The sequence below is a fragment of the Haliotis asinina genome, chromosome 5 (genome assembly GCF_037392515.1).
Source record: "Haliotis asinina isolate JCU_RB_2024 chromosome 5, JCU_Hal_asi_v2, whole genome shotgun sequence".
Lineage (NCBI taxonomy): Eukaryota > Metazoa > Mollusca > Gastropoda > Lepetellida > Haliotidae > Haliotis > Haliotis asinina.
In genome coordinates this window covers 75,130,935-75,153,724 of record NC_090284.1, presented here as the reverse complement: position 1 = coordinate 75,153,724, position 22,790 = coordinate 75,130,935, and the positions used below count along the sequence as shown (strand labels likewise).

The following is a 22,790-nucleotide window of genomic DNA, read 5'->3' as shown; positions in this document are numbered from 1 at the left end:
AAATTACCTCAGATATATTAGCTGAGTAATGGCATCTTCATCGAGTGTTCAACCTCCTTTTACGCGTCCTTTTCAGATTTATCGCACTGAAATGCTTAAAAACTCAACAGAAGACTCAACAGAAGGGAAACAGATGTGAAGTCGAAACAGGCAAAACGGTAAAGTGATAGCTGAAGACATTATGAGATAAGATAATCGATGAGTTAAGTGCTTTTATGATTATATATATATATATGTGTGTGTGTGTACATATATGCGTGTGTCCGTGCGTGCGTGAGCGCGTGTGTGTAATAGTCACTTGGTAATGATTATCTCGTTAAACTTTATTTTCATTAAAAAACGGATGTGGGAAGTGACATGTAGTTGACATTGCAGATTCATTAAACATCATATTTACTGCTTTAACCACTGAGATGCTCCACTGACGACATGAAACGCTTTCAAATTGATGCCTCCTGTCTATAAAAATAGGAAGGACATATATATATGTTAATGTATATCTCTTTAACCGTGCCCATCCATATTGCCCCATCTAACTGGCTAATTATGCTGCTTACTCGTGAAATTGTTTCGGTGGCGACTGAACTGTATGAATAAATACAAGCAGGAAATCAGTGTCATCTCGTTTATACAACACCAATCCTTGTGCTGAACTCAGTTCTAGACCAATTCTGCCTTACAACATGCGAATAAAAACTAATAAACAATGCTGCTCAGTTTTTATATGAGTTTGTATATTAGCGCCAACATTTACAAAGTTTAAAACAACGTTGAAATGGAATCATTTACAGAAATACTATACTGATATAGAGTAGAAGAATATTCATCTTATGGCAAGACGATGTACCTAAGTAGTGAATTAAGATGGTTTCAGTTTAAAACCCTTCATAATATACCGAGTACCAATAAGTTATTATTTACGATGGGATTCGTTGAACCCACAGCATGTGCCTTATGTGATGACTCACTTGAAACCATTATACATGTCGTATCATATCACATGTCTAAAATCATAGGGAGAAAACTTTCAGAATGGCTTGCAAAATATGCGGAAGGAAATATCGAATTCAATGAAGAGAAAGTAATATTTGGGTTTGAGGAGATGCATAATAATCCTTTTAATTCAGTCATTCTTATAACAAAATCTATGTTTCACAGATGTACAATTAGGAAAACCGAACCAAATGTCCGTTTTACAACAAGAAATATAGATATTTCCAGGCAACAAAACTTACAGCATTCTCTAGCTAGACAAACATGCTTTCATGCCTTTTGGTCGTCTTTTCATATACTTTTCAGAACACGGTGCATTGATGAATATGACATTTAATGCGACCACAATCCAGTAAACAACTATGACGTCTTCGCCGTCTCTCTATGCTCTACATACGCTTGTAGTAACCCTGTGTAAAGTCTTTGACATGAATGGCAACCCTGTGTACATCTATGGCATTGTTCTCTGCATGTACTTTCCAGTAACCTGGTGTAATGTTATTTACATCAATCATAACCTGTAACCCTGTGTAAAGTCTTTGACATGAATGGCAACCATGTGTACATCTATGGCATTGTTCTCTACATGTACTTTCCAATAACCTGGTGTAATGTTATTTACATCAATCATAACCTTCTGTACATTTTCAATGTCCTTGTATATATACTTTTGAGTATATCTAAACGAGAAACAGTTCTCTGTACATCTATATGTACATGTGTATAGTGTATATGTATTGCTACACAATGGACAGAAATGTAACCAAAAAGAGGAAATAAAAAAGAAAACACAACCATGCGTGGCATTGTCTGTTTTGTGTATTAATTCAGGTAAAAAGGTTTAGAATAGCAGTGGCAGGAGTCACATGTTTTTCTCACCATTTGTTGATTGAAACAGGCAGATATGAATGTAAAAAGACAAAATATGTTATGTTTACTTTGAACTTTAAAGTTAACGCAATAGAAGATGAATTACATTTCCTCCTGATATTTCCATTTTATGACCGCTTGCGAACCAAATATATTAAAAGATATTTTACTATGCCCCACAATATCTGACAAAATTTTCCTCACTGGTAACAAGTAAGAGTCCATTTCTTCTCCAAAACATTTCAATGTTCATTTACTATGCTGTGATTACCCTGTCTAAATTCCTCTAAAATGTCACGTAACTTAATGTACTCTACGGCAGTGGCCTTTTGCAGTGCAAACACAGATTATTGTATAAAAATGGAGACATGTCAGGTTAGACGGTGGTGAAAATCTGTGCTTGATTTTCCACATGGTAACAATTAGTGAAACCTGTTTCCCGCACTCCCAAGGTATTTTATTAAAAGTGGCGAAAAAAACGTAGTTACTCGTTCATGAAACTCAGTACTGTTAAAGCCGAAGATATTTTAGTGCTGCAATGCTCATGAATGTTTCATTAAGATAAGGGTCTTATCGAACGAAATACTTTTCTGCAACAAACGCTGCCAACGTGCAGATTCTACAAGTCTGCAGACACAGCACTCAGTACATACACACATAGTAGCTTCTAGCAGTGCGTCAACATGTCGTCTTGGAGGAGACTATTCTGGTATCACTATCGATAGTACACATCTATTTCTGGCATGGGGCAACATGTCAGCTTGGGTCGACACAGAACCTACTGTTGTGCGGTAACTGGGCCGCCTGGTTATCAGTCAAGTTATGGTGAAGCTATGTTGGAACAATGGTGTAAGTGTTCATGTCTCGATAGGCAAAACGGGTGTGCATGCCTTAAAACGTCCCATTCATATAGTAACTTCGGTAAAGATCACAGTTTTTCACACATAGGCACACTTATTAACTCATTTACCCCTTAATGACTGACAGTGTTCAGGGAAAGAAAACAGAGACGAGTAGTAAAAATATATTCCCAGGGTAGCTGACCCCGCTTCTTTTCTCATCAGTTTCTATTTGATATCTGATGGTCAGGCTCACTGACTTGGTTTTAACTTGTTATCGTACCCAAGTTACGTAGATAGTAGCTCACGATATTTTCGTCTGGTCAGTTATTTACAGACTGCCACCATATCGCTGAAATCCCGACAATAAGTATCATAACATAAAATCAGTCTATCAAAGTTATGTTCACAAGCATGTTGAAATACTGACTCTTATATACAGTAATACCTTTCTATTAGGAAGTGGAAGAGGGGAGGTTGTACACATGTGACAATACGCGCCCTCTTTTGTTCTTCAGTGTGAAACTCCCTATATTTTTAACTTGATTTCTTTGAAAAAGTATTTTATCAATAACACAGAAATATGCTTCTAAGGCGTCGAAAAAATGTGATCAAATCGATGGTTCCATTTGAGGAATTCAACCGGACTAATCATTTTGGATATTGTGATGACTAACGATACAATGTAAAGATTGGTCCCGTAATTTATGTTAACTGATTGTGTACGTCATGGTGCACTTACACGTGTGTTGACAGTATTTGATAATCATCTTAACCGTCGGTGGCTTGGATTAGTGCAAATCAGCAAACTGACTTACCGGCAACCGACAAAACTGACTTAGGCTCAACTGGACTTAGTGAATATGCTTTAGCATCACAATGGCCAACATTCCTGATACACTGCAGTAGCCTGTAAATGATCCACCATCACAAAATATTGCCTGACAACACGAGGAATGACAATTTTGACAATTATTAGAGGTGATCGCCCGATCCAATTCAGTGACCTCCTGTTCCTAAGTCTTAGGTACATTTTCAACGTACGTAAGGGCCTTGTTGAAAATAGACTAAGCAGTGTTTGATACATAACGTGATATATATTTACCACAAGTTTGGAAAATATAAACATGAATGTATGTGTGCATATCTTTGGAAAATTGAAATATGTTAATATAGAAGAACTGGGGATTACATGACTTTTTCACAGAAAGCAATGTTTGTTTGCTTGTATTACCATTGTTATAATTGTACACTTATGTGATGTAAGTATGGTGCCGAAATGAGAATGCTTGATACTTCCTTCAACGACAAAGTATTAATTTCAACGTAGATGACAAAATATAACCCCAAATGCATTCAGGGGCTGAGGATCTCTCTCAACTTGTAAAACCCTATGTGCCAACCCGATCTCATCGCTCCAGTGACCAATCTTTTCTGCAAATTTAATGTACAAGAACAAAGAGTTTTGGTGACCGACCATAATCTACCAATGCCTGTCTGTGTGTCTGTCTGTTTGTCTGTCTGTCTATCTGTGTGATTGTATGTATGTATGTATGTATGTATGTATGTATGTATGTATGTATGTATGTATGTATGTATGTATGTATGTGTGTGTGTGTGTGTGTGTGTGTGTGTGTGTGTGTGTGTGTATGTGTGTGTGTCTTTTGTTACGGTTAAGAATTTACCGTGACAACAATTTAAGAAATCCCCTTGTAAACCAGCAAAACAGAACAGAGACACGTTGTTTACGTTCAAAATTATGTATTGTTATGTAACGAGAGCAAGGTATACAAAGTCACAAGTCAATATAACAATGCAGATTTCAGGTACAATTCAAGAGAGACAAAATCTAAGTCAATGGATATATATAGTAGCAAACTCACCAAAGTCAGGGTGTGAGAGAGAATCAACTATGGCAGAATATCAACACAGCGATCGGTGCGACAGCAGATAATGTAGGTCAGGCGTTGACAGGTTTCGATTATCAAGCGTGGCAGTGATGTAAATGCGTGTGAGTGTCAGGGTATAGGTGGCAATTCTTCTGCTCCTCTCCATTTTGTGAATTTGACCTCAGATCTGATTTCAGGTGAGGTAAAAGTTGGTGTTCTTGACTCTATCCCAGGATGAATATCCGGGTATTTTTCCTTCTTGTGCAGTGACTCGTTCAATGTCGAAAGGCATTTCGACCAAGACTTCTTTGCAGAATGATACCATTTATGATTTGTCAGGTACATTTATGGATCATTCTTTGTGTGAGGTGGAGACAGATGACTTATCTTTAAAGAGCAGTAGTTCTTCAGGACTTCTTGATAAGTCAGATAGTTTGTCAGGTGGTGAACATGTTCTTTCCAGAGAGCAGCTTATTAGTGCACAGGGTGAGGATGTTGAAGTGCAGAAGTTGGCTGGTAAGGCTGTTTCTTTTGAGGAGGTTAGCAAGGTTCCAGTTTGTTATTACTACAAGGATGGTGTTTTGATGACGAAATGTAGGTCGCCGGATATTCCTGTGGAGGATGGATGGAAATTGTACCATCAAATTGTGGTACCGAAAGGATATCAAAAACATGTACTTTCGTTGGCACATGGAAGTCCTATGGCAGGTCTTTTGGCCCAGTCTGAGACAAGATGTGGCTGAATTTTGTAAAACCTGTCATACATGCCAGATTGTTGGAAAAGCACATCAGAAAATTCCTACCGCTCCCTTGAAACCTATACCGGCTTTTGAGGAACCTTTCAGTAGATTTATTGTTGATTGTGTTGGTCCACTACCTAAGACTAAGTCTGGTAATCAGTATTTGCTCACTATTATGTGTGCTTCTACCAGATTTCCTGAAGCAATTCCGCTTCGTAGGATTGTTGCTCCTGTGATTGTCAAAGATTTGATCAAGTTTTTCACCTTAGTTGGTTTGCCAGATGTTGTTCAGTCTGATCAGGGCTCAAATTATATGTCTAAGGTGTTTCAACAAGCTATATGCCAGTTAGGTATTAAGCAAATTAAGTCTAGTCCTTTTCATCCAGAGTCACAGGGAGCTTTAGAGAGATTTCATCAAACTTTGAAGAATATGATCAAGACTTATTGTTTTGAGATAGAGAAAGATTGGGATGAGGGTGTGCATTTGTTGTTGTTTACTGTCAGAGAGTCAGTTCAGGAAAGTTTAGGGTTTAGCCCCTTTGAGCTTGTGTTTGGTCACAGTGTGTGTGGGCCACTAAAACACTTAAAAGAACAATGGCTCAATGACAGACCTGAGATCAATCTCTTAGATTATGTGTGTACATTTAGGGACAGATTAACAAAAGCAAGTGAGTTGGCCAGAAGAAACTTGAAAGTTTCGCAAGATAAAATGAAGCTAAACTATGACAAAAAGTCAAAGGAGAGAAATTTCACTTGTGGTGAGAAAGTGTTAGTTTTGCTTCCCATTGCTGGTCAGCCACTGAGAGTAAGATATGAAGGTCCATATGTTGTTGACAAAAAGGTTAGCGACACAGAATATGTTGTCCTGACACCTGGTCGTCGTATACAAAAGAGATTGTGTCATGTCAACATGACAAAGAAGTATCATGGCAGGTTAGAAACCAAACATGTCAATTGTATTGCCACACTCTCCCCAGTTACTGATTGTACTAAAGACAATTGTGAAAATGTTGACAACATTGATGATTGTGTTAGCAATGGGAAGTTTGATGATCTTAGTGATAATGTTTCACCGAAGTAGAGAAATTCTGATGTGTTAGCTCACCTTGATGAGAAACTATTACATTTATCCCCTAAACAGAAAGTTCAAATGTCAGATTTGATTTACGAGTTCTCTCACTTATTTCCTGATGTGCCTGGTCGAACAGGACAATGCTGCACAATGACATTATTGAACCCAGTGACAGTCCGTGGAGTTCACCATGTGTTCTTGTGCCGAAGAGTGGAGGTGGTTGGCGCTGCTGCGCTGACATGAAAGCAGTCAATGTACTCTCATGAACTGACTCGTATCCTATTCCGAGAGTGGACGATTACATTGATCGCATTGTTCAAGCCAAGTATATAAGTAAGTTTGACTAACCGAAGGGCTTTTGGCAGATTCCACTTACAGACCATGCAAAGAAAATATCGGCATTCGCTACACCAGATGGACTCTATCAGTACAAGGTGATGACGTTTGGTCTGAAGAACGCTCCAGCAACGTTCCAGAGACTCGTCAACAATGTCACATCAGGCCTTGATCGTGTCGAGGCTTACATGGATGATGTTATTGATCATGACATGGTGTGGGATGACCATCTGAAAAGGACTTGTGCTTTCTTCGAAAGATTGTCTGAGGCGAAAGTAACTGTGAATCTCGCAAAATGTAAATTCGGAAAGGCACAAGTTGAATTTTAGGGCGTGTTGTAGGGCACGGCCAGGTACAACCAGTCCATGCTAAAGTTGAAGCAATTGTACATTTTCCAGTACCTCAATCTAAGGGAGAACTTATGAGATTCTTGGGTATGGCTAGCTATTACAGAAAGTTTTGTCAAAACTTCTCAGACGTTGTATTTCCACTTACCAACCTTTTGAGGAAACACGTAAAATTTCAGAGGGATAGCAGTTGTCAGACTGCATTTGAAAAAGTCAAAGCCATGCTCATGAATTCTCCAGTATTGCAGGCACCAAATTTTGAGAATGCATTTAAGTTGCAAATAGACGCAAGTGATGTTGGTGCAGGTGCTATCCTTATTCAAGAGGATGATTCAGGAATTGAACATCCAGTTTGTTATTTTTGTACATTGGTACCATCACTTTGCCAATTGAAGTTTTTACTGATCACAATCCCTTGACTTTTCTTCACAAAATGAAGAACTAAAATCAGAGACTTATGAAGTGGAGTTTGACCTTGCAAGGGATCAACCTTGTGATCAAACACATTAAAGGCAAAGACAATGTTTGTGCTGATGCATTTTCCAGGGTGTAAGTGTATGATGACCTGATGATGCTGTATGTATGTATCTGCATTTTGTCATAGTAATTCTGCAGGAAGTTTTCCATATTGCTCATGTTATTACATGTCATGTTGTTATGTTATTATTGCTATGATTGTAACAGAACGTTTCTGCGAAACTTTCTTTTCCTCAAGGGGGAGAGTGTTACGAGTATGTATTTTCCATATATTTTGTTATTAATTCAGTAATAATTATTATTGGGTCACAACGTTTAGTGTTTTGAATATTAAATATGATGGTCACATTTCGTTTTAATAGCTGGTCAATACTTTTATAATTCTTGTTTTCAGGAATTTATCTGCTCCTTGTTTTCTATGTACCAACTTCCGGGAGACTTATTCTAGGGCATTCTATAGTGTTGACGATGTTCGTTTGTGCCCGAAGTTTCGGGAAATGACCTAGTAAATATATATAAGGGCTGGTTGCCGTGTTGAGGGCGACTCTCACATTCACATTCATTCTTATTTGCTGGAGTTACATCGCCAACACTTGATATCCCGTCAACGCCTGAATCTACATTATCTGCTGTCGCACCAATGGCTGTGTTGACATTCTGCCATAGTTGATTCTCTCTCACACCAAGACTTTGGTGAGTTTGCTATATTGTATTTCGTGACCTCTTGAATTGTACCTGTAATCTGCATTGTTATATTGACTTGTGACTTTGTATACCTTGCTCTAACAATATACATAACAATACATAATTTGAACGTTTATAACTTGTCTTTGTTCTGTTTTGCTGGTTCACAAGGGGATTTCTTAAATTGTTGTCACGGTAAATTCTTAACTGTAACACAATCTATGTATTTATGTATGTATGCATGCATGCAATTATGTATGGAGACTGTGTTGACGTGTCTACCGTGAGGTGAATAACTAGTTGAATGTTCTAGATAATTAGATAAATTCATCTAATACCACATTAAACCTTTTCATTCTCTTTCAAGGGGCATGGAGAAAACTCGGGTCGTGTTACACCACAAAAAGTCGATTGTGTACATATGGCTGCTTCTTTGGAGAATGTCCAAACCTACATAAAGTTATTAGGGGATCGCTTACAATAAAGGAAAATGGTGAATTATAATTACTACGAAGAAACGAAGCGTTACTATCAAAAGGTCTTACGAGAGAAATATTCTTAATTTAACAGTTGGTATTATCTTGATGAACCTGTTCCTGATATTCTCATTAATGTAATCCTTCTTTCAAACTTATGCCACATAATTGTCACTGCCGCAGGCATACACAGAGATTATGGAACAAATGCTTATCGGGAATTCGTACAACGTGTTTTAGGCATCAGATCGTTTTACGGTGCTTTGCAATGGGCTTAAGTCTTACCTGACACAATGGCATGACAAATAGTGAGATCACGATTAGTGTTCGCACTGGTATTCTAATAAAACTAATAGAGACCACTTGAAGCGTTTTCAGCAATGTATTTGGGCTGGAATGACGTCCCACTAAGTACTGGCCTAGATATTTGCCGAGGGCTATTTCAGTTAATGCGTTGCCTTTCGGTATGGGCATTCCTACAATAACCAGAATAGAACATGTATCGCTCTGATTTCATGCCTATTGCTGCGAGAACCCTACACAGTGTGGTCCGTCCATCTATAATGCCATGATATATTGTACCACACATGTACATGGAATGATCCGTCCATCTACAATGTCATGAGATATTGTACCACATAGGGAGTGGTACATATACGTCCATCTGCAATGTCATGATATATTGTACCACACATGCAGTGGTCCGTCCATCTACAATGTCATGATATATTGTACCACACATGGAGTGGTCCGTCCATTTGCAATGTCATGATATATTGTACCACACATGGAGTGGTCTGTCCATTTGCAATGTCATGATATATTGTACCACACATGGAGTGGTCTGTCCATTTACAATGTCATGATATATTGTACCACACATGCAGTGGTCTGTCCATTTACAATGTCATGATATATTGTACCACACATGCAGTGGTCTGTCCATTTACAATGTCATGAGATATTGTACCACACATGGAGTTTTTCGTTCATCTACAATGCCATGATGTGTTGCTCTATATGTCTCTCATCATCATCATATGATTTGTTGTATCTAAAGCCAGAAGAGATATTTTACTATATCTTACTCAGAACTATACTATTTTCTATATTCCCTGACAACCAACAAAATATAACACGGAGAAGTCTAATTTTTTCACTATTTTGTATTGAGCAAAAATATAGGCAAGATGCAAAGATTTACAATAGAGGTTTCATGTACAACGCAACTGAGTCAGATCTAAAGCAATGGGTCTCAAATATGATGTCAACTGACCAAAGTCTTGGTTTGAGTATGAAAAATGAATGTAACGGCAGTCAGTCAGTGGTCATGTAGTTCGGGCGCTGACAAAGGCAAGTTGGTGTTGGCAGAATATAATGGTGTACTCCAAGCATATCAACAACATCGAGTTAGGGATTTCGATAGGTGTTTTGAGCAAGGAAATGTGTTCTCCACCACGGAGCAGAAGTAGTTCAAGCTGGGAGTTTTCGATACAATGAAATTGCACTTTTTATCCGCAGTAACTGTGTATGCATTCACGTGGTATGTGAATACCAAGGATATATGACCAACTTCTTCGAAACGACAAGATAGATTTTTGGACGACAACTTCTAGACATGGAACTGACAAAGCTGGCTTGAGGTTTTATGCGCGAAAATATGTCCTGTGAAATAAGGTGAAGCTTACAACCTGTCTCGATATCATAGATAGTACTAATCGCGATGTACCACGTCGTAATGGAATCAAGCTTTAATGGTACTTGTAGAACTTTCCTGTTATAATCGTAAGAATAGATACAGCTGCAGCCAGGATCACCAACATGATCATGTTTCAATACATAAAAGGAAAGTTGTCTGATCCAACGGTATCATGGTCTCCATCTTGGCGAAGAGTAACCAGGATCTATACCGACATCATTGTTTTGTAGCACTAGAAATATTAAGAAGGATATTCTTGGAGGTGGCACAGCAAAAATGATTATGTGGGATCGAACACTTTTTTCAGCTGGAACTGGACAATAACCAAATGCCCAACTCTGAACATCAAAGCGTTTTGCCAATGAAGACCACTGGAATGGCACCTGCTTGAGAATGCTGAACGATTGATCCTTTGCCAGCAATTCCTGGACTCGACATGACTAAAGGTGCTTGTATGAGATGAGGAACGCACTGACTCACTGCTCTAGTAACCAACTAACTTGATGTACCGTGAAAATGATTGCTTATCTCAATCAAGAAATCAGAACACCACACGCAGTTCTACAGTAGATAGTAAACGAAGATGTCAGCGAAACAATATAGACATGAACGATAAATGAGGAACCTGTAGTTTGTACGTCATATTGTTTGTCTATGGTACACGGAGATATCTTACTGAGTAAGCAATGATACGCAAACGATTTTAGGAGAGCACTGAGTACCAATGTCAAAGATCTAGTATGAGCACAATCGCGAATTTGCTGCTCCACTCACCGCATGAAAGTCGGTCATTTGTTCACACACTGTATATGGACCACTAAGCAAGCTTACATCCTATTTACAGCCACTCGACAAAGAAACGAAGAAGTCACACATCATTATAGCATATTAAAAGTTAAGTAAATTTATATCCTACTTAAGTACAATTGCAAATGACACAAGAAAACCTTTGCACGGGGAATGATTACAGACAATAAAAACAATGATGAGTTGTTCGCCAGGTTTATCATCAAATACCACACAGACATCAGCACACAATCAATACAGACGGTATGGACCAGGCCTTTCTTGTGATGCTGATTGAGACTGGCATAGTCTTCTCGGCGTTTGTATACGAGGCCTTAAGTAAACGAAGTGTTTAAAGAGTGGTAAGTGGTCCATTTTAGTTAGTACTGACTGGGGGCCGTTTAAGGACCCCCGAGAGTCTACATTATTGCATTTAGATTACATCTAGGCTCACAGTTCTTGTCCTGGTGAAGAGAGTGAGTTGGGGAATACATCCCTCCAAAGATAAAATCGGACAATCTGACGAAATAAAGTCTTCAGCGTAGTGTTTTATTCTACATGATGACACTTCCTTCTGGCAACACGTGTTAACTCAGTTTGACATCGAGGAAATAGACGAAGACAAACAGAAATGGTCGGGTCAGTTGAGTGAATACTCATTAATGCATTCAGTGAGAATTCTCGTACAAAAAGAGCATATGTGGTTCTATGTAAACTATCGCGTTGTAAACTCGTTTAGTAAAAAAAACGTTCTGTTTGAAGCATTTCAATCACATACAATATGTCCGGCATAAGAGGTCATATGAAGTATCGCATTCACCTTCCTGGTTTGCTCAACATATTTTAGGTCAGGGAAAGCTGAAATAAAGAACACGCTTGAGATTTTCTCATGGACTGCATTGTTGCATTTAGAGTACATAAGGACCGTGCAAACAGTTCCCAGAAGCATGCAACTGCTAGATTTTGTGTCACTACAGAGTCCTCGCCCACTAATGTGATTTCCAAGATCTTTATAAATGATATCACATATATTTGAGGTATTTGCAGCTGTGTTACATTTTATTCCTGACATTTATCTCCTGAAATGATATCTCATCTTACATGGGAATTGAGAACTGCAGACATGTTTAAGATACAATTACATGTTCTGTTCCACGTTACCTTTTGATAACAGAAGCTAACTTGGAAGTATTGAACACAATTACATTTAGATCAGTCGGGAGCGATCGAGTGTTTTATTTACCATCAAATTCATCAAATTCAGCTGCAACGAGTTATTAAACCTGTACTGGGGAAACACGCGCGAGTTTCAAGATGCTCCAAGGGGAAATCACGCCGTCTGCTTTCCCTCAAAATCTATACCTGACTCCTTGAAGGAATACTTCAAGACACAAATAACTTCTAGATTGTATTTTCTCAGTGGATTCACGTATCGTCCCTGGTGCTACGTACACGTGTATGCATGAGCTAGAGATAAAAATATATCAATTTCGAGTTTTGTATCGAGCATAGTGTTTACATGATGCTCAGGGATTTAAATTAATCACCCACAGCAAAGGATGTAAATGAGTATGCTTTTACATGGCAATACACCAGCAATATTGGAGAACACATTAATGTTCCAATGTGGGGATTGGGACACGGCTCTTTGTCGAGCTATGCTAACGTATTAACCACAAGCCATCCCGGACACCAGATTGATTTAGGATAAGTTTGAGAGCCCGTGTGCATACAGCCACAGAACGGAGGGCCTGGTGGAAGACATTTCGGCCTAATATGACTAGGATGGACAGCAATGGTGTTGCTAACTAATTTCAACACCATCTTCTCTGACGTCCACACATTTTGCCAACCAAAGAGGCACCTTTCTGGTTTCGAATACAATCCTCCACTTAGCAGTCATTTCCATAATGCTTGTCTGGCAGTTCTTTCATCATGTCTGGGAAGACTGGTAAATACTACGGTGCAAGCTTCGGTAAATAGACTAGGACATTCAGTGACTTCCAAACGATGTCGTACATTGCAGCCAGGGCAGCCTAACTTGCGCTATGGATTCCACATTCGTGAGAACCGAGCATTTCAGCCGAAGTCAAGTGTATCCAGATAGGACACGCGTATCCTGAATTGTGTGCTGTGTGGGGCAGAATCCATGGATACAACAATCGGAATTCAACAGAATAGTAAATTATCCCAGGGCATTTGAGCACTGTGTGTCTCGCACATTGTTACAGATATGATGATACTGCTTTTTAAATCAAAATAACTATCCCTGTTGTGTTACATTTAGGTTTCACTTGTTAAAACTGACAATCATGTGACCGTATAACAGTCACTTCTGCTGACTTTCACTTTTCAAAAGAGGGTAACCATTTGAGGAAAACAAAATGCATGTTTTCCAAAAGCAAAAGATAATTTGCATTATGGTTTTTCTTTTAAACCAAAGGTAATAAACCATATTATGATAGCTCTGAAAGAATTCATATGTACCAACCTATATTTTCGCAAAATATACTGGGTGGCGCTTACCTTTTCATTCACGGTATAGTATGGTACTCAGGTACACCTGCAGCATGGGTCCTAATACTCTCCGATAAATTGACAATTTCCCTTTACATGTCCACACGTGTGCATCCTGTTCACTGTATGTCTTCTTACGTGTTTTCGTTTATGAACATGGCGGTTTTACAAAGCTATAGATATTGTTCTCAACACAGGATGTGTTCTATGCTGATCAAACTCATTTTCGACTGTACATGTGTACTACCATGAAATTGTTTGCTACAGGAAGATAACGTGTGTCATATACTTACTCGCCAGCACACAGTCACCGTGACATCCACCGTGACATGGGAGTCAGACAAATGGTAGTCTAGACTGCGTACTTTGTGTACCCCTCTGAACGGGGTAGGCGGCTGACTTTATGTGCTGGCGATTAGGTGTCTGACTCCGAGGGCACGGATTCGAATCCCGGATGGAATTTAGTACTGGAATTTGTACTGTACTATGAAAGTCAAAGAAAAATCCCAAACATGACATATGTAACATTTGACCACTTTCTAAATGGCATTGTGTAATCATAGCTTTCGGCCATGGGAGCCGTGCCAAATTACACTTATAATATCAGAGGGGTACCTAAAGTACACAGTCTAAACTACCAGTTGTCCGATTTTCATTTTTGTGGAATTCGATGTGGCTGAGCGGGTTAGCCGGCTGATTCGGAGGATGCGGGTTCGAATCCCGGATGGGACTCAACCACTTACAAAGAAAGTGTAATTCCAAATATGACATATGTTATATTTGACCACTTTCTAAATGGCATTGTGTAATCACAAGCAGGTCAGGTGTACGTTTACATAACCGTTCTGCTTGGTTAATGGGCTTTCTAAAAGTTGGGGAGTCAAAGATGAAAGACACAGCTTTGTGGATTACAGCTTCTTGTTTATTACGTTAAGCGACGTTTCGATGTAGATTCTTACATCGTTATAAACCTAAAAGTGAATACAACCAAATAGTGCATGGTATGATATGACAAAAGCGGATTAACATTAACAACAGCAAGTAATAGAACAAACAAGTGCTACATAATTGGAAGAGAGCCGTGGGCAATTAAAGCGACAAATAGCACCAGTGATGAAGACAACGACGAGGGCAATGACAATGATTAAGCATTAACAACAAATAGACACAGTGCTTGGATATTCTACAGTTTGACTAGTTCTCCATAGGCCGATGTTATGTAGTATCATTGGTCTCTGTTGATCAACGGTTTGTAGCGGTGGATTTCGATGAATTCCAACAGTTTCCTTTTGGACAGGACTTCGAATTCGTCGAGCTTCATTTTATGAGTGGGGAGTTTGTGTTAATGATCTGAGAGGGCTGATTTGCTGTCTTGGCTGTAGACATTTTTTGTTCTTTTATGCGGGTGTCAACGGGGCGAGAGGTTTCACCTATATACGAATTCATAGTAACTGTTGATCTTGTAAATACTTGTATGATTTAATATAAGGGTAAGGCTATTTCCCTGGGCAATCTCCTTTACAGAAGCCAGAGATTTTTCATTAAAGGCACGACGAAGGAGGGCAGTTGAAAAGACAGAGGGCCCTGCAAATGATAATGCCCTGAAAAAAGCGTTACCGTTATTACAGATAAATGAATAGAAGTTTTAATAAAGTAAAAACAAAAACAACGGCATCGGTTTAGAAGCATTTGCTGCTAACAACAAACGACGGAGGTCACTGACACTCATTTTACAAATCTAGACAAGTCTCAAGAGTGATGACATTCGACCTTAACCCATGCCCATACTACCAACGGCCATTGTCTTCAGTGCTCAACAACGTTAGACTTCCAGTCGATATTTAATTTCATTGCTTTATGTGGTAATTGTGGTACAATTGTTACGGTTGGCACAGGCAAGAGAGTGCATAATGGCACAGGTACACGTGACGAATGTGAGCCAGATATATCTTCAGTAATGAACTCAAGTTCAAATGAGCCGTAGACTAGGACAGTTGATTCGGGGGCCATATCAACGCATGTGCTTACATCAGCTGAAAACGTTGTCACTTCTGACATTGCCAGTAAGCTTTTACAAATACGGTTTCAACGCTACACTGCACGTTTCAACTTTTCAAAATAGGTCATTATATTTTGAGCAGAGTGAAAAACACAGAGAGTGTTTCTTATGAATTTCCATATTCGATTTTTACGTTCTGTGTCACAATGCGTGAGCTGCCGTCGTGATTGTGACAGTTTAGATATATATATTCTGCAAAGCTTCTTGAATGTAACATTGTCGTATCCACTTGGTGCTGGCTGGCGAAGATAGTGAGCTACATTCTACCACAATCCATCATGTATGCCAGTCAAAAATAAGACACAAATATGGTAGCATGTATCCAGGTACATATTCACAATAAGGTTAGTGCGTTCACTCAAACCTAAATTCTCTTTAACCTTTGTTTCAGCCAATACCTCTTCACTCCACATCTCAGATACCAGCAAAGGTGGTGCGTGAACTTATGTCATGAGAGGATGGATGTCAACATGCTTTACAAAGTGTGCCAGGGCACCTTTGATGGATATGGAAGCGTATTAGGGCCACCGTGAATCTTTTTTAGTCTCCTACGTAAGACTTAGTATCTCCTACGTAAGACTTAGTATCTCCTACGTAGGACTTAACCTACGATAGTATATCCTACGTAGGAGTTAGTATCTCCTGTAGGTGATGTTCGATATATGTTATTATACATTAATCTAAAATGGTCAACTTAGTTCCCCAGACACGGAAACCGTTTCCTTTTTGACTGTTTCAGTCACCGTTTTGGAGTTAGAGAGATATGTTTCATTTAGTCTAAGAGTCTACTGTTTCCTTCACCATTAGACTCGTGTGTTCAACTATACTACCCATCAAAAGTTTAGACTCAGTAGTGTAAATGTAGCCATACCTCAGTCAACAGTTCTAAACTAGATTTTGCAAAATATTCCATACTGTTTAAAGGTACTGTTTACACATGAACTGATCTAAAATAAAACCAATTTCGTAACGTTGACAAGATTATTGTCATGCGTTCAACAAATGATTAAACTCGATGAAAAATGGCAAATTCTTATCAAAACTTTACACCAAAATGAAGCAGTTGACATGTACAATATTTGCACTTGCTTTACAGCAGTTTGATGAATCATCCTCGAGCAGTTAATTTGCATAAGGTTTACATGCGCAGTTGTTTCCCCCTAGCTGGTGGAGAAATTCATTTTCGTCGTAACCCTGTATTCATATGTAACATAGAGTGGGTGTTTTAATTGAGTCTAGACTTTTGATGGGTAGTATAACTGTTGCATATTACTTTCATGTGTTGGACCGACTGTCGTACTTTACTGGCTCGCGTTCAGTTACGCGTTGCTGTGAGTTCACTGTTACATGTCGCACTTCGTTACATTTTTCTATTATGCGCTGGCTATTTCAGAGGTCGTTGCACATTAGTCATAATCTGCATGCACAGACGTGTCTATCGGTGGCAATCTATGCGTACTCATTTGCTTATACAAACAACTATAATGACACTTTTTTTGCCTTTTTTAATTATGTACTGCTTTACGCCGCATTCAACACTTTTCCACCAGAGTCAAGTCAACTTGCTAACAATTACGAAAAAATAAATCGCAAACGAGCGTTATATCTGATCCAACCCAGCCTCATATGAAGACAAGCAAACCTTTCGGAGGACGTGTCCTAATGAGAGTTTCATATCAGAAACTTTTCCCCCTCCTCTGTCCGTGTGTGTGCGTGCGTGAGTGCGTGAGTGCGTGTGTGTATCTGTGTGTGTGAGAGAGAGTGAGCGAGGCCATAACTGCAATTAGATCAAGGCTCACGTCACCCAAACGTAACACACAAACACACATACACACAAAATAACTGCGTTAGTGTCCTAAATTTGCGTTGACGTGCATTTCTACTATCTAACGTCCTGCATGACCAAACATTTCTCAATTTAATAGCTGTTCATAATCCGAACCTTTAAAAGGATATGTGACGCAGTACGTGGCAGATAGTATGTCCTACGCAGGAGATACTAAGTCCTACGCAGGAGATACTAAGTCCTTCGTAGGAGATAATAAGTTCTACGTAGGAGATAGAGACACCAAAACAATCTCCGTGGCCCCAATACGCTTCCGTAGTTTTATTATACATCAGTTCGTGTGTATACAGTACCCTTAAACAGTATGGAATATTTTGCAAAATCTAGTTTAAAACTGTTGACTGAAGTATGCGGCTACATTTACACTAGTGAGTCTCAACTTTTGATAGGTAGTATAGTTGAACACAGGAGTCTAATGGCGAAGGAAACAGTAGACTCTTTGAGTAAATGAAACAGATGATAGTAGACTGTAGACAGTAGTAATGTTAAATATATAACACATAACCGTAGACTCTAATATAAAATTAAACACATGGTTGTAAACTCATGTTTTGACAAGCCAGAATCGGCTTTATTTGTAACAAACTCGATCATTCCGTGAATTTCCCATTCCATTCCGAGAGTAGCCCGAGAGAGACGGAAGCGTCGTGTCTCGAGTGAAAAGCACTCGCTCTAAGTTACTGAGCGGAACGACTATTGGCACCGTTGTGTCAACAATTTGTATGTGTATTTATCATAAAAGAATAACAATACGACACACAAAGTAATTGGAAATACATATTTCAAATCATATTTGCTATTTGGTATCTTATTGTCGTTTCCTGTCGAGAAAACTTATTCAAAATGTTGTAGAAACAGATTCAATATATGTCAACTCAATTTCCAAGATTTCGATCACAGTTTGTTCAAAGTCCTGTCAAATCGTTGTCTTCTATAGTAACACATAACAACTTGTTATACAGTGGCATGCTTTATTTTCCTGAGACGCCACATAATAATACAATAATACATCAAATATTGAACAAACCACGTTCATGTTATTTACACTCCACCTTCGGCTACCTGGCATAACTAATATCTACCAGATTCAACAAACAGGAATGCAGTTACATCTATTACAAATCAACCCTGTCAGGGCGCTAATTCGTAGAAGGGACAAGTGTTCATCCTTTTCATGTCTAATCTAACAATGTCGAAATCAAGTGGCTTGATTTGCTATCGGTATAAAATATATCTGGTAATTGACAACGCACACAAATGAACAATGTTGTCCATCACAGGTTTTAGTCAACATTAGTGCATGTATCACGCATTGCAATACTCTCAAGTGATTAAATGTAAAGCACCGTCCATTTTTGGCATCTCAAAGAATCTAAAACAGTTATGCCCCATATAAGTCTGAGAACTTGAAAGCTTTGTCTGGATTAGTTTTTCGATTCAGCAGTCAGGGTGCGTATGTACAAACAAATAGTGTTCCAAAACTACTGTCGCTGTCCGCATATATTTACTCTCGTCTGTCCTTTTGTAATATCTAGTGTTACGAACGTCGTAACATGGTTAGTCAGACATCAGAGCAAAGGGAACCAGCCATAACATTTTCCCTTCACAATACGGGTTCCTATACGTACAAGAAGGGATAACAACAAACATTCACAAACTATGCAAAACATGAAGGCGTATATAAGGTTTACAACATGTCTCGAGTTATGTCTATGGCATACCGTGAGTCTTTCATCACAGCGAACATAACATGATCAGTGATATAGATCATGGCTCTTAGTCTGCTGGGAAGCAGTCACTTAGTGGGTCTCCTCTCTGCTCCTGTCTTCCACTGACATCAAAGTGGTCGTCAATCTCTAGACAAAGCGACCATAGTTCGTGACGTGATCAGCCGTGAATGTCATGTAACTCCCCTAGGATTCATAACGCCAATGAAGAGTCAGCGTTCTGATTAGTGCTGCTTACGTGTCTGGGGCATAGAAATAACTGATACAGTATGGCCAGTCCTGCAGTACATCGATTTCAAGATGAGGGATGCTTGTTGGAAAATTTAATTTTGTGTGCAGCTGAGTAATTTTCAATTCAATGTTGCAAGAAATAAAATGATTTGATTAACGGGTTCTGTGTTTTGTGTAATTTCGTTAACAGTAATGTGGTAACCCCCTTTCTAAGTAAATACAACACTCGCACTGGATGTTCACATAGATGAAACTACAAACGACGTCCAAGGAAGGTCCAGTCCTAAGCTCACAACGTCCATTAACAACTCTTTGTTAGGTACAAGACACTTGTATGATCATAGAGATTTCCGTTGTGCCAACAATCCCTGCCATCCTTGAGAGTAAGCAGGCCGCGAGCAGCTGTCACGTCACCCGTTGTGTACGCGATGTCGCCCACGTTGTTGCCGAGTTTCCAACGTCGTGCACCGGGACGGTACGTAATTTTATGCTTCCAGCATGGACAGGAATGCACAAGGGTCCTCAGATCAGCCTACAAGATAAAACGGAAACATTTTATGTTATTACCAGTATATTTAAATCACGATTAAAGACTCATCTTGAAGGACTCGTCATTGGGTCATGTGTACTGTTTCTGCATTCCTGTCAATGAGTGAGTGAGTGAGGACAAAACAACAATATTGCCAGACATAAAACCTTTCAGTCGAATATTACATGTGTGTTCAACGGTAAAAAGCACTTCAAGATATCGTTCCAAGAGCCACGGTCCATGGTGTCATGATATGTTCTTTTGATCTTCACAGAAAGCACAGAGTTGTGTTTTTAACGCAAAGCAATCAGCATCAAACGATAAATGTCTTTGGACAGTTCATAACTGATGCAAACGCAGTGTCTATTATTCTTTTCTTTCCAGGAATATAGGTCTTCTGGCTAGTTTCGGCTGCAGACACAATGCATCAGCCCACACATGAAAACTGGACACAGTTATTGTTGAATCATTTGCACGTAAAGCATAAACTGTGCCCGCTAAATCTAGTCAGTTCACTGTGAGTAACTGCATGGCCTGGCGAGCAAATTAGCTACGTGACACGTCTTGAAAAATCACCGATTTCTCTCTGACATCGTAATCCCTTTAGGGACGTATGACTGGTTGGCCTTCGTCTGTGGGGAAATGAGAACCTGTCTAGCAATCAAAGAGATTCAATGATTGTTTTCCCAATGAGTAAACGTGTGGTCGGAAGTGCACTGTTTGAGTAAAACAACTCATGTTCGATTTCTGCTCGACCTCCAAGAATATGTTTAATTGGACTGGTTCACGATCAAACTTTAACTAACTTAGAGAAGCCGTTCTGGAGATTATGTCGGTTCCACGTCTCCCTAGTGAGCCAGTAGTTGTGGCAGCTATGAACGAGTTTTGGCAGCGAAACATCATGGAACGGCAAATTCTAGCCAGGCGACTATTGCAACACCCATAGTAATTACATCAATAGCCTCTCATATGATTGGGGCTCCACAGTGCATGCGAGGTTCTGAAGGCGCCAGTACAAAGTGTTGATAACTTCGTAAGAACATGGAATGTAAATACGAGCTATATAATCAGAGAATGAACTTGTTGGCACCAACAGTTATATTATTCATCATGGAGCAAGGTTGTCAAATGATTCGACCATTCATTCTGTCTGGACGCTCGTGTATTCAAAATGTTGCGTGTGAGATTGTCTTAACGCAACACTGGAGAAGTCATTTTGATATGAGAGACACTGTCTGAGTCGCAAATAGTACTGAGATGAAATGTTTTGGCACATATATTTGATCCTCGAGCACGGTAAGTCGAAAACAAATTCTTTTGAGTACCATTCGAGACTACATTGTCCTGCAATCTTGCATCAGCAGTTTGTGAGCGGGAAAATGATTTACCTCAATTAAGATGGCTTGTTATTTCAGATGCAGTTCTAGTCTGGAGTAAAGCCCTGTTGTACCAAAGGGAAAATGTAGCGCAAATGGGGTTGCGCACCATAAAGAACCTGACCAGTCCTCATGGACGCGACCGAAGCGAGCAAAGTTTGGCAATGTACTTCCTCGTTTCGGTTTGAAACATTTTTCAGGTCAAAATAAAATATTGCCACCATCAAAGGTGTACACCCATTTTTTCACTGGGTTGTGTTTTCAGATTTCCAACCCCATGATTAAAAATTACTCACCTGAAATATATTTTATTCAACGTTTTAAACGCAGCTAGTGGTATATGAGATCGTTCTTCGCCTCCGTTCCCCTTGCCAGTTTTTTAATTACGTATCCGCTATATGGTATACTTCCGGAGGTACCTGGCCCGCTTCTTTCGCCCCCAGAATATTTTGTATGTAAAATAAATGTTACGAAAACTCTAACAATAACGATGACAGATAAGAAAAATAAACTCCAATAGGTTCATGGTAAAATTAGGCAATATGGCATTACTTTTTAATTTCTTACTTTCCTTTTTTTAAATTCTTACTCCTTTACTCCGTTGAACCGGAAGCTGGTAGGGGAGAATGGAGGCGGGGAATGCCACGAGTGGCGCTTAAGATATTGAATAATACCTATTTCACGTGTAAAACTATTAAATATGGGGTTGGAAACACGAGACTGCAACCAAGTGAGGAAATGGCAGTGTACCTTTGATGATGGCGATATTTTATTTTCACATGAAAATATTTTTTCGAACCGAAGTGACGGAAGTATGTTGCGGTAGACTGGTAATATTCTCTATGATGCGCAAACCCTATTTGCGCTAGAGTGAGCCTGTGGTTGTACACAGGTCTCAGGTGTATGCCACGCTGCTGACATGTGTATGCTTTTGACAAATATGTTACCATGAAGCCGGGATTCCACCACATGACCAAAACAAGCTGTTGAATGGTGGCCTTGCTATCCTAATCTAACGAAATTTTAAAAACTTTTATTCAGTCGCAGTAAAGGGGTTTTTGTTTGGTTGTTTTTTCACGTCGTACTGAACAATTTACAAGCTATGTCGCGGGGATCTGTAAGTAATTGAGTCTGGTCCAGACAATGTGGTGATCAACATAATGAGCCTCGTCCTACGGAAATGGGATACGACAACGTGTGTCAGCCAAGTCTGCGAGCGTGGCCACCTGATCCTATTTTAATCAGATAGAAGACTTAGTGTATTCAATATTTCCAGCCATGTGACCCATAGTACAGT

The 22,790-nt window shown here is 39.3% G+C and overlaps 1 protein-coding gene across 4 annotated transcripts in view; it reads right to left on the bottom strand.

Moving 5' to 3' along the window:
* Positions 1-18,584: 18,584 nt before the first annotated feature.
* LOC137284269 (substance-K receptor-like) overlaps positions 18,585-22,790 on the bottom strand; it is a 61,144-nt gene continuing 56,938 nt past the window's right edge. For all 4 annotated transcript variants that reach the window (XM_067816018.1, XM_067816019.1, XM_067816016.1 and 1 more), the window contains exon 4: positions 18,585-20,120. In XM_067816018.1, the coding sequence (XP_067672119.1) occupies positions 19,890-20,120 (231 nt within the window). In that variant the 3' untranslated portion in view covers positions 18,585-19,889. The remainder of the gene's footprint in view (positions 20,121-22,790) is intronic.